Source organism: Nelumbo lutea, chromosome 3 (genome assembly GCF_056320005.1).
Source record: "Nelumbo lutea isolate HS-2025 chromosome 3, American lotus-T2T, whole genome shotgun sequence".
In the NCBI taxonomy this organism is placed as follows: domain Eukaryota; kingdom Viridiplantae; phylum Streptophyta; class Magnoliopsida; order Proteales; family Nelumbonaceae; genus Nelumbo; species Nelumbo lutea.
In genome coordinates, this window is record NC_142686.1 from 3494963 (window position 1) to 3510484 (window position 15522).

Consider the following 15522-nt stretch of genomic DNA (forward strand, 5'->3'; position numbering starts at 1 on the left):
ATTGCCATGGCCCCAACTTGAATTAGAGGAAGTGATGTTTTGATCTGAGGCCATAATTCGTAGCAAGAGTTTACTCTCCACTCCGGTCAGATGCCCAACAATGGCATCCAAAATGATCACATATCTTATATAAAAATTCATTAGCTCAACCCTGTATAAATAATAAATCTATGCTGTTTCATAGACATGGTAATGATTAAGGTGGCGTTCTTTTTTTGGATTTTGAGAGTGGGAACATGTTCATTTTTCAGATTTATTTGGAGACCCGTGAAAGTTTATTTTTCTGGGTATCACTTATATTCCGGTAAGTGATACCTATTCTTGGGTGGATAAATTAACTTTCCCATTTAAGGGAAAGTTGCTAATACTTAGATGGGACAAAAATGCCCCTTTTAATAATAGAGTTCTTATGGCTAAGATAGTCATTGCCTTATTTAAATAAAAGAACATGGATAAATACACTTAAATGCGTCCCAAATAAGTGTGAAAACGAACGGGGCATAAAGGATATTTAGTACAATAGTTTCATTTTACCGGACTGGTCCGACCAAAGGAATGATAAAAAGGTATTTATTTATGGCATTATAATTAATAATTTCATTTCACCGGACTGGTCCGACCAAAAGATTGATAAAAAGGTACTCAGCGAGTCAGCACGATAATTTCATATCATCACGTCTCCGTCTCATGGCAGTGACACTGAAGCCTCTGACATCAGGTTCCATCTCGGCTATCTTCTTATGTTGTCATTCTTGTTCACGACCTCCAATTTTGTTGCCGAAGAAACTTCAATTCCGAAGCTCTGCAATAAAAATGGAGACGACTGGGTCCGAAGCAGCCTCTTTTCCTCCCAAAATCATCGACTCACACTTGCATGTTTGGGCATCTCCCGAAGAGGTACACAACCAAAATCTCTTGCTACGCTAACCTCTTCAGGCTTATAATCTCTTGCATGTTTGGGCATTTTGGTTTCGTTTCCTTGCATTTTCTTTTCTCTCTTTGTAGGCAGCACATAAGTACCCGTATTTTCCAGGCCAAGAACCAACGTTACCTGGAAACGTCGATTTTTTGCTCCAGGTATGGTTGCTAACTCAGCCTTTTTCTGATTTTCCTATGGGTTACATATTTGTTTTACTTCTGAAACTCCTGGAGATTCACATTTCCTGGTAAAAATTTGTTGTTTTTAATAGAATTTCGGGGTTTTCTTGCCTTTTTTCTCAATTCTGTTAGCTTCAGTGCAAATATGTGAGCCCAATAGGCCCGTTTTACTCAATTTCGTGTCCCCCTTCTCCCCGCCCACAAAAAATAATGTTAATCTCAGAGAAAATAAGTAAACCCAAGCAGGCCAGAATGGAGGAAATCCATAGTTTTGTTTCATTGTCTGTTTATGTGCGCGTAGAATGAGTAAATAGTCATATGAGTTGCAATATTTGTGAACAACGATGAGCGTTCGAGATATGCTTAAGCTTAATTTCGTTTCTTTGGGTTGTTTCCCTCAATCATTCTTAAACGTACGGCAGATACGTGATCACAAGCCCAAATGAACAAACTTCGGAAATTTTAATTCTTCATGTTCGAGTAGAATAAGAAAATAGTTCTAAGAGTTGTAGTAATTGTGAACACTATGAGTTTTCTTGTTTTGCCAAATCTTGTATTTTTTGAGTCCTTCCCGTTCGATTTTGTTAATCTTATGGCATATATTGGAATTCAAGTAAGGTCATTGTGTAAAAGCCGGAGTTCAGTTATTTGTGTATGTTTACAACAACTCAACAAGTACTTAGTCCTAACTGTGGCTGTACTTTCCAATACAATGGATCTACATTGCATGCCCTAATGTTGGTGCAATGTTTAAATTACCAATTTTGTTTTAAAATTTTGACCTATCAACATATAGATTTTAAAATTTTGACCAATTTGGTTTTATGTTTTAGGTTAACATACATGTAAAAAACCAAGACAGTAGATCGTATGTCACCTTAGGATCTGGAATCCAATGCAAGAAACCCTGTTTGATTTTCTTGGGTATAGCTGTATAGGGAGAAAACCATGGAGAACTCAAATAAAGGGGCTTTACAGAGTTCTATCTCATGATGTGGAGAAAAGAGAGAGAGGTAGGGTCTTGATCTCTCTGATTTTTTAACAGAATACAACTATACTATGTCGTATTTAGTGGCCTTGTAACAAATGAAATAAGAAAAGATAATATTTCATGAATATAAAAAAGGATAATATTGGGAATTGGTAGCAAAAGCTCTATTGTGAAGGAAAGACCTGTTACAGTCTGAATGGCCCCCTCAAGAATGATTCGTTTAGTTAAATTTTGATGACAGCAAAAGCTCTATTGGGGGAGTCTTCAGGAATATGGAAGGTCATATTCTTGTGTAATTCTCAGGTCATATAGGAGTGGGGATTCTGTGCATGCTGAGTTCCAAGCACTGTTGTAGGGAGTACAGATTGCTAGAGAGCTGAACTATGATAGATTGTTAATTGAGGATGATTCTAAACTGGTATTTGGGTGGTTGAAGGAACTGGATACAGTAATCCAGACCTATAGGGAAGCAATGAAAAGATTTAAATGGCTGACCACAAACATGACCATAAGAATTCAATGGGAAAGGAGATTGGCTAAAGGGGTGGCAAAACTTTTTATCCAAGCAAGGGATGCATAAGAATTGGTTATATTGGGTTCAATTGTATTTCTGCTTGTGTAATTGAGGCTGCATCTCGTGCCTCTGTATGGGAAGCCCTCTTTATTGATCATTATAAAACTTTTACTACTTATCAAAAAAAATAGTCATGTCTTTTTCTTTTTCACATTAGGATATGTGTCTGGTTTAGAATTGCAAGGCCTATCCTTTTTGTGCACCTTTGCACCTTCTACCTCAAGGAATATATCTCACAAGTGCAAGGCTTAGGCTTAGTTGTCCATTTTTTAGGCTAGTCTTGAGGCATTTTGGCTCTGCCTGGCCTTGAGGTGTACACCTTCTTTCATTGGTAAAATTGAAAATTGTATTGATAATGAGAAAAGAGTACTATTTACAAATTACAATGAAAAGAGAACTCTGATGTTTTTCTTATCTTGCCACCTAACCCCATATCTGCTATTTACATGTAGCATTAAGTGATTACCCCCAGTACATGTTCCCTGTTAATCCCTTATCTTGCTAATGAATCAGCCGTGCCATTTGCTGATCTGTGAGTCCATAGCCATGTCATTATTAGTTTTTTAGGAATCTATTTGGTTTCCCTCAATATCTGCAGATGTTGGATGTTGCCATGTTCCGTGACTATTTTTCCATATCTGCCACCACTGTTTTAAGATTCTCTTCCATCATTATGTTATGTAAATTTAGCCTCTTTCATAGCTTTAATTCTTGAAGGATGGCATGCAGTTCAACTATAATAGTCACTCACACCTATTGCTCCCAAGTAGAGAGTGCAATGATTGAACCTGAATTGTATCTAAATACTTTTATGCCTGAAATACCTGAATTTCTAAGACTACAGCCATCAACAATGAATTTGATTTGATTCATAGCAGGAGGAATCCATTCTCTTGAGATGTTGATCCCAGAAGTTGTAGGGCGAAATGCCTGCTATTACACTCCAATTATATTATTGTTACATTGGTTGCACACCTTTTTAAACCGTAGTTGTTACTTTAGATGTTGTATGTTCACTTTGCATATACATCAACCGCTGACTCCATTACTGTTGAGCTCAAACTTTTAAAACTATTGAATTACATGTACATGTTGGGATAGACAATAGCTTGGCATGCTTGTAATTAATAAATAGAATATATGCTAGAGATTTTTACTTAAATTATAGAAATTTGTGGTTTCATTAGTTTAATATTAGATGTTTCTTGAGTTGGTTAGTCTTACAGGTCATGCAGAGAAATTGATAGTTGTCATGCTAAAGTTATGAAAATGATCAATATGAATGTAAGAGACATGTGACCAATGGAAGTCAAGTCATAGTAACGTTTCTTCTCTACTTGCTATACCACTCATTGCTTTTTAAATATACTAGCAAATGTGCACATGCTTTGCATGTGGCAACTTTAGATGATGGTGATGATAGTAATAATATGTGTCCAAACTTTTCTACATGTTTTATATTCTGTGTACAAAAATAATTTTTATCACATTTTTGTCTAATATGATGAATATATAATATTAGAAATGTGCCCAAATACCTACAAAATTTATGTATTTTTCTTTTTTTTTTTGTGTTTTTATCTTTTCATGGGTTGACCCATTTGACCTAGATGGTTGAATTGATTACCTTTCACCTAGATAGAAGAATGCTCTCATTTTTGGGTCAGTTATAAAAAACATAGGTTTTATATTGTCAAAAGTATTGGATATAGATCTAATTAATATAATTTATTGGTGAGAAAAAAAACTTAAATATAGGATCTAATGAGAGAAAATGGGTGTCAATACCTTAAATATAAGACTTAAATGAGAGGGAATTGAAATGGGTGAAAAGTAGTAGTTCAGATTACATTTTTTCCCACACAATAGGAGAGAGACTAAATTAAAAAATAGGGTATTTTAGTCAAAAAAGTTCCACAAGGTTATTCATACTTTCTATAGTGGTATAGATAATAGTATATATGGCACATTGGCTTAAATTAATCTTGGATTTTAACTTTTAAATACCATTTTATGCATTTCTTAGGCATAGAACTAAAATATTGTTTATGTGAAAAACAAAAAATATATAATCCCTGCTTATGATTTGATTCAATGTGTCTCACATATGGTGTCATGCTTTCTGTATCTCAGGATCAATGTCCAAATGTTATCTAAGTTCTAACCTTCTCTTTTTTGGGTAATAATATGCAAGACAAATATTAAAATAATGTAAAATATTACATTATGTAGAAAATAGATGGTCTGATATTTTATTTCCATGCTGCCACAGTGCATGGAAGAAGCAGGAATAGATGGTGCCCTAATTGTGCAGCCCATTAATCATAAGTTCGACCATTCTTTGGTGACGAGGTCAGTTCATATCAGCTTTCCTTTTTTCCTGCTAGCTTAGACAGCCAATGACTGGTGCTTAGCAGGCTAACTGGCAAAGGGCTACATATGTTTTGAGCCCTTTGATAATACAGAATTTATACTCATCATAAACTACCTTTTATTTACCATCTTTCCAAGAGACTATAGTAAAGGAACATCTGACAATGAAATTAGGAAAAAAATCTTCCATGCATATATGTGTATATAAGGTGGGACTGTGGTGTTTACCAGTTAAGTCATTTAGAGAGGTAGTTTAAGCAAACCGTAAATTTTCATGTGCTAACATGGTTGAGGCTCTGTGCAATTTTCCCCCTACAACCTCTATTTACACGCCATGTTTCAGCTCTGAAGTCTGTTCCATGTATCCAAGCTGAACTGTTCTTTCTTGGAACTCCTGGAACCAGAAGTCAGAGACTGGTGCCTATATTATCAGCTAGAAAAATCTCCAATGTATGATGGGGATAGGACTGACATGAACTGGGGGAATGAGTATAGCTGTCGCAGAAGGCTTTACAGTATGATATGAATATGGAGAAACATTCAATAGCCCTTGTACTACTACAAGTATGGTAACCTAGTTTATTTCCAGACAAGTAGTGGAAGATCTTTTAAATTGAACCTTGTACATTTTAGACCTCATATAGGAGATCTATCAGGCAAAATCAGCTTGATTTGGTACTTCTAACCATTAAAAAAGATTAAACCTTGTAGTTGATTAACTTATTCAATTGGGTTGATTTTCTGTGTAAAGATCTTATATGGATTGCAAGCTAAATGCTTCAGATCAGTAAAATTGTTCATGTTTTTTTCAAGATTATCAATGATATACTGATATCTGAAGTATAGTAATCCAGGAGCTACCTAATTTGTCCATATAATATTACATAATATTAATTGAGGAACTTTCTGCATCTTAAATTTATTTGTTTATATAGTAATTAAATTGCTTGTATATTTTTACCACGGAGAGGTGCAATTTACTCTTATGAATGTTTTCATACTTATTTTAATCCATGTTTGGTGTCCCCATTAAAAAAAAATGAGGTCTCAAGTTGGAGTCCTCACGTTGTCGTTCAATATTTCTTTTGTCCAGTGTTGGCCAAACCACCTTGGTGTTGGGTCCTAGTTGAGAAGGATTGCTTGGCCATGCTTCATGGTTGGAAAAGGGCACCATAGAAGTACATGCCACTCAGCCAAGAACAACCGTGGAGAGTTAATTTTTTCTTCAGTCGTTCACATTTTAAAGCACTAATTGGTTCTCCAGTAGGTTGTGTTTGGATTGAATCATTAGAACTACTTTATGAATCGGTGTATCACATCTAATTATATCTTTTTTTTATTATTGGAACTTATTTCTTCTTCGCTAGCACATAGAAAGGATCATTGGCTTAGTTGGCTTACTCAAATTTTGTGGATGGATAGTGTTTTGAGGAAGTACCCATCCAAATTTGTTGGCTGTTGTCTTGCTAATCCTTCAGAAGATGGAAGTGGGATTAACCAGTTAGAGCATCTTGTCTTGAAGGTCATTGGAAGAACTTAATGTTATTGTATCTCAAGATTATTTTCACATTGTAAAACTCATTTTGACACAGAATTTGTCTTCAATAGGATGGTTATAGAGCCGTTCGCTTCAACCCATATTTATGGCCTTCTGGTGAACAGGTATTTGCTATTCTTAACACAGATTCTGCTAATGTTTTTCCAAGAACTTATCTCCTTCTCAATTTGATTTGTCAGAATGATTTTGAAAAATGTTATGGAGACTTACAAGTCTTGATGCACCATTGCAGCGCCAATGCTTGAATTAAATCTTCTCTTAGCATCGATAGTAGTGTCCATCTTGATCATGAAAGTAATACATTTATATAAAAGCTCAAAGAGATAAAAGCTGCCTTCCCTCCCTATGTCTTGTATGTTTTGTACATGGAACTCGTGCAGGGTTAACTAACCACTTAATTGGTTGCATGAAAATCAAAAACTAATCCAAGTTATTGTCTAAATGAACTTTTATACTTCGTTTGGTTGTCCAAGTAAGTAAGAAGCCATGGTCTTGGGTGAAGGGTGAAAAAGAAACTGTAGCTATTGGATGCATGATACAATCATGTTATCTTGATCTGGAAGATCATAAAAGGATCTATCTTATTGGTGGTTTTATTGTTGGAAATTGACGTGTTCATTTAAAGCTAGATTTATCTTTGTACATATATTCTTTTGCTTAATAAAATGAGACTTTTGTTCCACAGGCTTCTTATTACAATTATCGTTTGTGGGAGTTAAAGAAGAACATAATCTTCAAAGAAGAACTAAGTTGGAGACAAAAATCTAGACACAAATGGGTGAAGGAAGGAATTAGGAATACAAATTTTTTCCATGCAATAGCCAATGGCAAAAGAAAGAAAAACACCATATCTAAGCTAGTTGTTGATGGGACAATTTTAACACAACAGCAAGAGATTGTTGGGGCTTTTGTGGTACACTTGAAATCCATCTTTAGAAAGCTTCTACAGAAGAGATTAAGGGTTGAAGGGTTGGATTGGCCTAAGCTCCCTAATGAGTTGATGTTGTGGCTAGAAAGAGAGTTTGACTTGGAAGAAATCAGGGAAGCCATTTTCTCATGGATAGATCCAAAGCCTCGGGCCCTGATGGCTTCACGATGGCCTTTTATCAAGATTGTTGGGAGATAATTAAGGCTAACATTCAAGTAGTGTTCTTGGAATTCTTTGAAAGAGGTATGATAAACCCAGGCTTGAATTCTACTTTTATTGCTTTAATACCGAAGAAGGTTGGGGATTCTCATCCTAAAGAGTTCAGACCCATCAATTTGGTTAATAGCCTCTACAAGATCATTGCTAAGGTGTTATCCAAAAGAATTAGAGAGGTGCTCCCCTTGATCATCTCCCATAACCAAGGTGCCTTTGTGACGAATAGACAAATTGTGGACCAAATCCTAATTGCAAATGAGAGTGTGGAAGACTATAGAAGTAGAGGTGAGAAAGGGCTAGTGTGTAAGTTGGACTTGGAGAAGGCATATAATCTGGTTAATTGGTCTCTGTTGTTGGAAGTACTAGAGTCTTGTGGTTTTGGGCAGAGGTGGTGCAAGTGGATTAAAGGGTGCATTAGGACTTGCCATTATTCTGTGTTAGTAAATGGCAAGGTGGTGGATCACTTTACCCTAATTGCTGTGCGGGGTGTTAGGCAAGGGGATCCTCTCTCCCATTTTCTCTTTACCCTAATTGCTGAAGTGCTAGGGAGGCTTATTGAGAGGTCAGACTCCAGAAATCCGATAAGGTGGTTGGAGAGTGGGGAGGGATAGGGTTCCGGTCACTCACCTACAATTTGCAGATGACACAATTCTGTTTTGTGATGGAGAGGAGATTAGTTGAGTGTGCAATATGAAGATGGGGATTAGGGTGTTTGAACAAATGACCAACCTCAAGGTAAATCTGGGTAAGAGTTGTGTGATTGGTATTAATATGAGTGAGGGAGAGGTGGAGGAAAGGGCTCGAGTGTTAGGATGTGAGATAGCTCATTGGCCACTGAAGTACTTAGGGTTTCCTTTGGGAGACAATCCCAGAAAAAGGAGCTTTTGGAATCCGGTGATTGACAGGTTCACTAAAAGGCTAGCTTCCTGGAAGAAGAACTACTTGTCTTTGGGGGGCAAGATAACACTGATTAAGTCAACTTTGGCAAACCTTCCAGTATATTTCTTGTTGGTGTTCAGAATCCCAGAAGGAGTTTGTAGGGAGTTGGAAAAATTAATGAGGGACTTTTTATGGGAACCTGGGGAGGAGAGAAAGGACCATAGAGTTAGGTGGGATCTAGTTACAAGACCTAAAAGTGAAGGGGGAATGGGGCTGGGAAATCTACGGAAGAAGAATGAAGCTCTTTTAGGGAAATGGTTATGGAGATGGTCCAAAGAAAAAGAAAATTTGTGGGCTAAAATAATCCTAAGTATTCATGGGCAAGAGGCAGATGGCTGGGATCTGGGATTATCATCTAGGACTTCAAGAGCCTCCCCTTGGAAGTCGATTCTTGTTGTCCTGTAGTCTTTTCTTCCATTTATCAGGTACGATCTTGGTTATGGTTTGTCTGTACTTTTTTGGGAACACACTTGGGTGGGGGATTTTCCCTTGAAAGAGCAGTTTCCCTCTTTGCTTGCTCTGTCTAGGTTTAAAAATGAACCAATAGCAGCATTTGCTAACTTGTCTAATTCCGCTACTAGTTGGAACTTGGGTCTCAGAAGGGCTCTCAGAGATTCTGAGTTGGAACCCATTTCGAATTTGCTTAAAGTCTTGGACGAGGTAGTCCTTGAACCTTCCATTGTGGACTCCAGGGTGTGGTCTCTTGTTCCCTTGGGTATCTTCTCTTGCTCCTCCTTCTTCAAAGCATTGACACAGTCTAGTCCGGTACGTGGGCCTCCTTTTCTAGTCTGGGAAGTTTGGGGTAGCCCCATCCCTCCTAGGGTAGGTGCTTTTTGTTGGGAAGCAATCCTAGAAAAGTGTAACACTTGTGACCTACTTCAAAAGAAAAGGCCTAATTGGTGTTTATCCCCACACTGGTGCATCTTACGTAAGAAGAATGGTGAAAGCTGTTATCACTTGTTTGTCTCTTGCCTTTTTGTTTCAGATATTTGGTGTTGGTTCTTTTCTTTATTTGGTTGCAAGTGGCCCTCCCCTTCAAGTGTGCAAACCTTGTTCAGCTCCACTCCTAAAGAAGAGAGGTAAAATTTTGTAGAGATGCGCTAGAGCTGTTGTTTGTTGGATGGTCTGGGAAGAAAGAAATCAAAGATTGTTTCATGAAAAAGAGAAAAGCAGGGAAGCCCTCATAGAACTTGTATATGTCAGGGTGGCTCATTGGGTCAAGTCTTTGAAGCTTTTTGAAGCCTGTTCAGTAGGAGACATCATTAGAAACTGGGAAGAAGCGGCTCGGTCAGCTCCTATGTCTAGTGATATCAGACCTGTTTGGACTCCACCAGACTTGGGTTTCATCAAATTGAATTTCGATGGTAGTAGTGAAGGAAATCCAGGTCCTTCAGGCATAGGTGGTATTTTCAAGAACGAAGAAGGGCAAATTATTGCTATGTTCTTAGGACCTATAGGCTGGGGGGATTCTCTGAGAGCTGAAATCCTAGCAGTTGTAGAAGGAGTCAAAAGGGCTAAGCAGCTGAATATTAGCAAGTTGCTGGTGGAAGGCCACTCCCAACTGACTGTTAGATGGTTGTAGATGGAAGACTCCAACATGTGGAAGTTCTCAAATGAAAGAAAGAAAATCAAGCAACTAACTCAGAACATGACTATAAGGTTTCAATGGGCTAAGAGGAGTACCAACTCCATGGCTGACTCCTTGGCTAAACAGGGGGTGGGAAGATCTAATTTTCTTTGGGCTATTCTGTAATATGTATTTTTCGGGTTTGAAAGGGAGGGTTAAGACATTTTACCCCTCCTTTCTGGTTGTATCTTACATATCTCTTTTAATAAAAGTGCTGTTATTGATAAAAAAAATTACAATTATCATTTTATATGACTAGAACACCCCTAAGTAATATCGTAGGGCATCTAATTGACCTAATTCCTTATAGACATGAAACATATCAGCCATGGGTGAGCCTAGGCGACTCACTTGCACGGTTGACATATGGATGGTTGGCATGAAGATATGGTGATATCTTAGCCATTGGGGCGGTACTCTAGACTACCATGAGGGAGTACTGGGATACACATTGATATGATTCAGTTTTAATTGATTCATTAAAGGAATTGTTTCACTATCAATTGCATGAATCACTCAAGTGCAAAGGATTGTCTATCCTTTGGACTTAGGGAGTTCTCAAGGCTGTAGGGTCATACTTAGCTACTTTGATATACCATGGATGAAGCAACTTACATGAATAGCATATTCCATATGCTTGGTAGCTAGGATTGATTAGGACTTTGGGAATGTTAGAAAAGAATCTACACCCTTAGAATTAGATTCGATTCATTGCCAAGACTCTTGACTGATGTGGATACTTGCCAAGAATCATAGTTGGACTAGGACTTTGATAGAGGAATCCCAATTAGACTGGACTTCTTTATAAGTTCCTTGATAACACTGGGATGCGTATTGCAAGATTCTTGGTTGAACTATGACTCTTGGTAAGGAATCCTAGTTACATTAGGACTCTAGTATTCTGCCTCTCGGTGATTCTGGAGTGAATATAGGAATCTTTGTTGCACTAGAACTCTAGAGAAACTTTCATAGGGCTTGCCTCGGAGTATCATGATCAGATTAGGATCTCATTACAACCGGGTGTATTTTTCAGTGTATTGCTTTAAAAGAGTTTTAAACCTTACTTATTATTGTATATAAATATTTATTTTTGGAAGATATTTTGAAAATCGATTTGCTGGAGTTGCCCCAGTGGTTATGCATCTCTTAGATAAATCCCATGTGGTGGTGATTGATTCAGAGGGTGATTCTTTGTGGTACCCCAATCAGAATCTGACATTGTTGTGTAGGACATAACTGACAACATTTGACTTTGCATAAGAGGGCCTAAGTGATAATTTCCATGCACTTAAGGATATAATTGCAAATGTATTACTTGACCTCTTTGCAATTTTAGGAAGCTTTTTTTCTAATCCTCATCATTGATTAGAGAGACTCGAATGGAGATTCCAGTATAAGAGCAGAGAGATAGGGTTGTCTTTGCTAGACCTAACCCTTAAGAGATGGAATCCCTATTGTATCTCACGGCCCTAGATGCTTAAGTGCATAAACTGCATTAGACAATAAGTTTGACTTTCACTAGAGGATATCGATTGGCCTCTTTAGATTGTGGATGTTAGAAAATATTTTCAAACCTAATTTTCTTCATCAATCAAATGCTACAACAAGAACAAAGTATATTTTCCTGCTTAAATCAAATTAGTCAAAAATATGCAGATCTTAGGTTGTAGGAGAAGTCAATTTTGATTATCTTAGATTTTTCCTGCTATAATTTATCCTTTTTTCAGGTGCAAAGAATGGCTTCTTCCTAGTTACTCCATCCTGATATATATATTGATACATGCAGATGACAAATGAAATTGGAAAGGCAATGTTCTCTAAAGCAGGGGAACTTGGAGTTCCAGTGGGCTTTATGTGTATGAAGGTATTTCAATGAGATAATTTCATCGAAGATGGCTTTCAAAATACTATTATCTTTTTTTAATTACATTTAACAAATATTGAATTGAAGATGGTGCTTTGTAGGGTCTTGATCTTCATATTTCAGAAATTGAGGAGCTCTGCTCAGACTTCCCTTCAACAGTTGTATTACTTGATCATTTGGGTTTTTGCAAGCCACCCTTGTCAGCTCCATATAATGTTTTTTTTTTCCTACTACTTTTTTTTTATCTTTTGGCACACCTTTTCCTTGATATTGAATTATCATGGAAAGATGAAGCAATGAACGCAATCATTTTTTTAATGCATTTCGTTGACAGGAATGATGATGAAAGTAGGACTTTCTCTAGGCTTTTAAACCTTTCCAGATATCCACAGGTGATGATGTTTGTATATCTTTTGCTACTAATTTCAATAGTGAGAGGAATTTTACTTTAGTTTAATATACCCAAGGCTCTGTAAGATTTTAATTGTGCTGGATGGTTTTAAAATGGACAGGTTCATGTGAAATTTAGTGCATTGTTCCGAGTGACAAGAAAATCATTCCCATATGAAGATACATGCCACCTTCTTTCCCAAGTTGTCTCGAGCTTTGGTGCCAACCGTGTCATGTGGGGCAGGTAGTTAATGACTCTTTTAATTTATCTTTGCTGCTCCTACCATGAGAAACAGAAAATCAGCATTTGCACGTGGCGTGGGGGTAATTAGGAAAAATAAAAGAACAGAGGAAATGAGCAAATATCTCATTTTTTGTGTTACTATGAATGTAACATTGCAGTGACTTCCCATATGTTGTTCCCGAATGTGGGTACAAAGGAGCAAAAGAAGCAGTTACACTTATTGCTCATCAGGCGTCATTACCTGAGGCTGATTTGGAGTGGATAATGGGCAAAACTGTGATGCAGCTCTTCCATGGTTCATGGGTCTCTTCTTAACAAATTCATCAATATCAACTCTATAAAGGATAAACATAGGGAAGACAATGGGGCAGGTTCAGGAAGGGTTTAATAAATTCTAGACCCTACTCGCCTCCCTAGACCTCCCAATCCGTACCATTAACCCATGAAAATATCGATGCTGTACTATAAATGGATCATGAATGTAGTAAAAATAACTTTGCGTAGTTTAAAAGCTACTAGTATTTGTAAATCGAATTTAATTGTATAGGAGAGTGGATGCATATCCAAGCAGGTTATGAATGGATTAATTTTACATTCATTATTGTCTTCTGGCTATGGAAATGGAATTGATTGTCTTCTGGCTCCCTGGTCCAGTGGCTCAACCATCTGGGTTGAGTAGGCCAGCTTGTGATATCTCATATCATTTCATTTTGTTTAATGCCATGTCCATTTGTTAAATTGAGTGCTTAAATCATTTTCTACTATGACCCCGTCCTTCTTAATCTGCCCTAGCCTTTCTTGCCTCTTCAACTTTAGTAGATTGTTTTTTTTTTTTGTGGGTGTCATAGGTGGTATTCTATGTACATGGCCAAACTATCTTCATCTATATTCTTTCATTTTTATACTTATTAGAGCTTCTCTTAGGTTTCTCCGAATGTTTTTTTTTTTTTTTTTGGATAAGTTTAAAATTTCATTTTTGACATTATCCTTTCTAGTTTTTTTTTTTATTAATCCATTTCAATATATGTGTTTTTGTCACTCATTTTTTGGACATTATGTCTTGACTGTTCAATACTTTCCTCCATACAACATAATTGGCCTTGCATTGTAGAATTTTACTTTTAACCTAAAGGGTATTCACCTATCACATTAGATCAGATCCATATGCACCCCATCATTTTGCCATTTTGATCTAATTCTAGGGTCAACATCCTCTTCATTTTCTCCCGTGCAAAGATGCCCATGTCGGCAATACTCTACTTCTTCTCCAACCCCTTCTCTATATTATTTTTTTTGTATTTCTTTAAAATTGAACAAAATAATTTAAGTAGCCAATCACTTTAAAGACTTTTCCCATTAACTCTCCCTTCTTTCCTGTCAACTCCTATTATCTTTTCTCATTAATTGCTCCGTTAGTTCTCACCAATAACTCATGATCAAGGTTCAAAGTATTGACACGTATCGGCCTGTATCGGTTGATACGTATTGTTCCAGGACCCCTCCAATATGCCCCTGCAGTGGGTGTATCGGAGGTCTGACTGGTTCAGGGGGTAGAGGAGACCTAAACTGACCCCCCCTGAACCAGTTACGAAAAAAAAAAAACACAATAAAAATGTGTATCAATTCACCCAATACGCCCCTACTGGTGTATTGGGCATATTGATATTTTGAACCTTGCTCATGATGCTAATTCCCTCTCCTCTAAATTACTCATTAAAGTGCCTAAAATTCTATTACTTTATACCATACCCAATAAAATTTATAGTCTTAAAAACTATAAGAAAAAATTTGAACCCAAGTATCTAGATTGAAAGAAAACAAATCTATCACTGCAACATGTTTTAACCACCTATTACATTTATATGAATTGTATATCTCATGCATGCTTATCAACAAATTTGAAGAAATATTTATGTGAGTTATATATATATATATATATATATATATATATATATATATATATATATATATATGTATATGTATATGTATTGATTTCTTAAGAATTAAGATATACATGTATATTTTAGTTATTCTATCATTTGTAACATTTCTCATGAACTATCAACAATACTTTACATTTTTCTTGTTCATACTTCACATGAACTATTAAATTTTTTTTTTTGTGTGTCCATGTACCTCATTTATAGTTATTTATAACCTAAGTTTAGTGTCATTGACATAACTTTTGAGACTTATTTTTGAGTTTTCACAATTCACATCTTATATGTGTATTCCAATATATCTCTTAAACTTGTCTTTTATAATACTCCTTCTATTTTCAATACTTTGAAACTTATAACTTTTGGTGTCAAAAAAGAAAAAAAAAAGAAGAAAAAAAAAACTTCATGAGCACTTATTCAAAGTTTTTTATTGCCATGAAAATTGAACAAACAACATATCATGAACGTCTCGTTATGTAAAATAAGTTTGCCAAGCTTTATTTCATGAGCAGTTTTTCACGTTCTCGTTCACATGAACTATTTTCTTCTCATTCAAATGAACCGAGATAAACCCTTCGTAACTTGCCAACCAGTGGTTGGGATTTCCATTAACCACGCATGTTCATAAATGGTTAAAAAAATTTGGCAACTTTCCGATCAATGAGGTTGTTAATGCAGCCTTTTTGTGCAATTGATTTTTCATAAAACCTGCTTTTTCAATTGTTGAAAACAAGTGAAATGGGTTTCCTTGTACCCATTTTTGATGGCCCCATATCATGT

The 15522-nt window shown here is 36.4% G+C and overlaps 1 protein-coding gene across 3 annotated transcripts; it reads left to right on the forward strand.

Moving 5' to 3' along the window:
* The first annotated feature begins 656 nt into the window (after nucleotides 1-656).
* Nucleotides 657-13400, forward strand: LOC148862411 (catalytic/ hydrolase). 3 transcript variants are annotated; one of them, XM_088978297.1, is made up of 10 exons: nucleotides 657-897; nucleotides 1034-1077; nucleotides 4936-5015; nucleotides 6459-6558; nucleotides 6645-6698; nucleotides 12091-12168; nucleotides 12270-12367; nucleotides 12503-12560; nucleotides 12681-12802; nucleotides 12961-13400. In XM_088978297.1, the coding sequence occupies exons 1-10, from the start codon at nucleotides 741-743 to the stop codon at nucleotides 13115-13117; spliced, it is 948 nt and encodes a 315-aa protein (XP_088834423.1). In that variant the 5' UTR covers nucleotides 657-740; the 3' UTR covers nucleotides 13118-13400. The 3 variants fall into 3 exon arrangements, with proteins under 3 accessions (XP_088834423.1, XP_088834424.1, XP_088834422.1); XM_088978296.1 differs by having other exon boundaries at nucleotides 658-897; nucleotides 1006-1077; XM_088978298.1 differs by lacking the exon at nucleotides 4936-5015.
* The last annotated feature ends 2122 nt before the right edge of the window (nucleotides 13401-15522 follow it).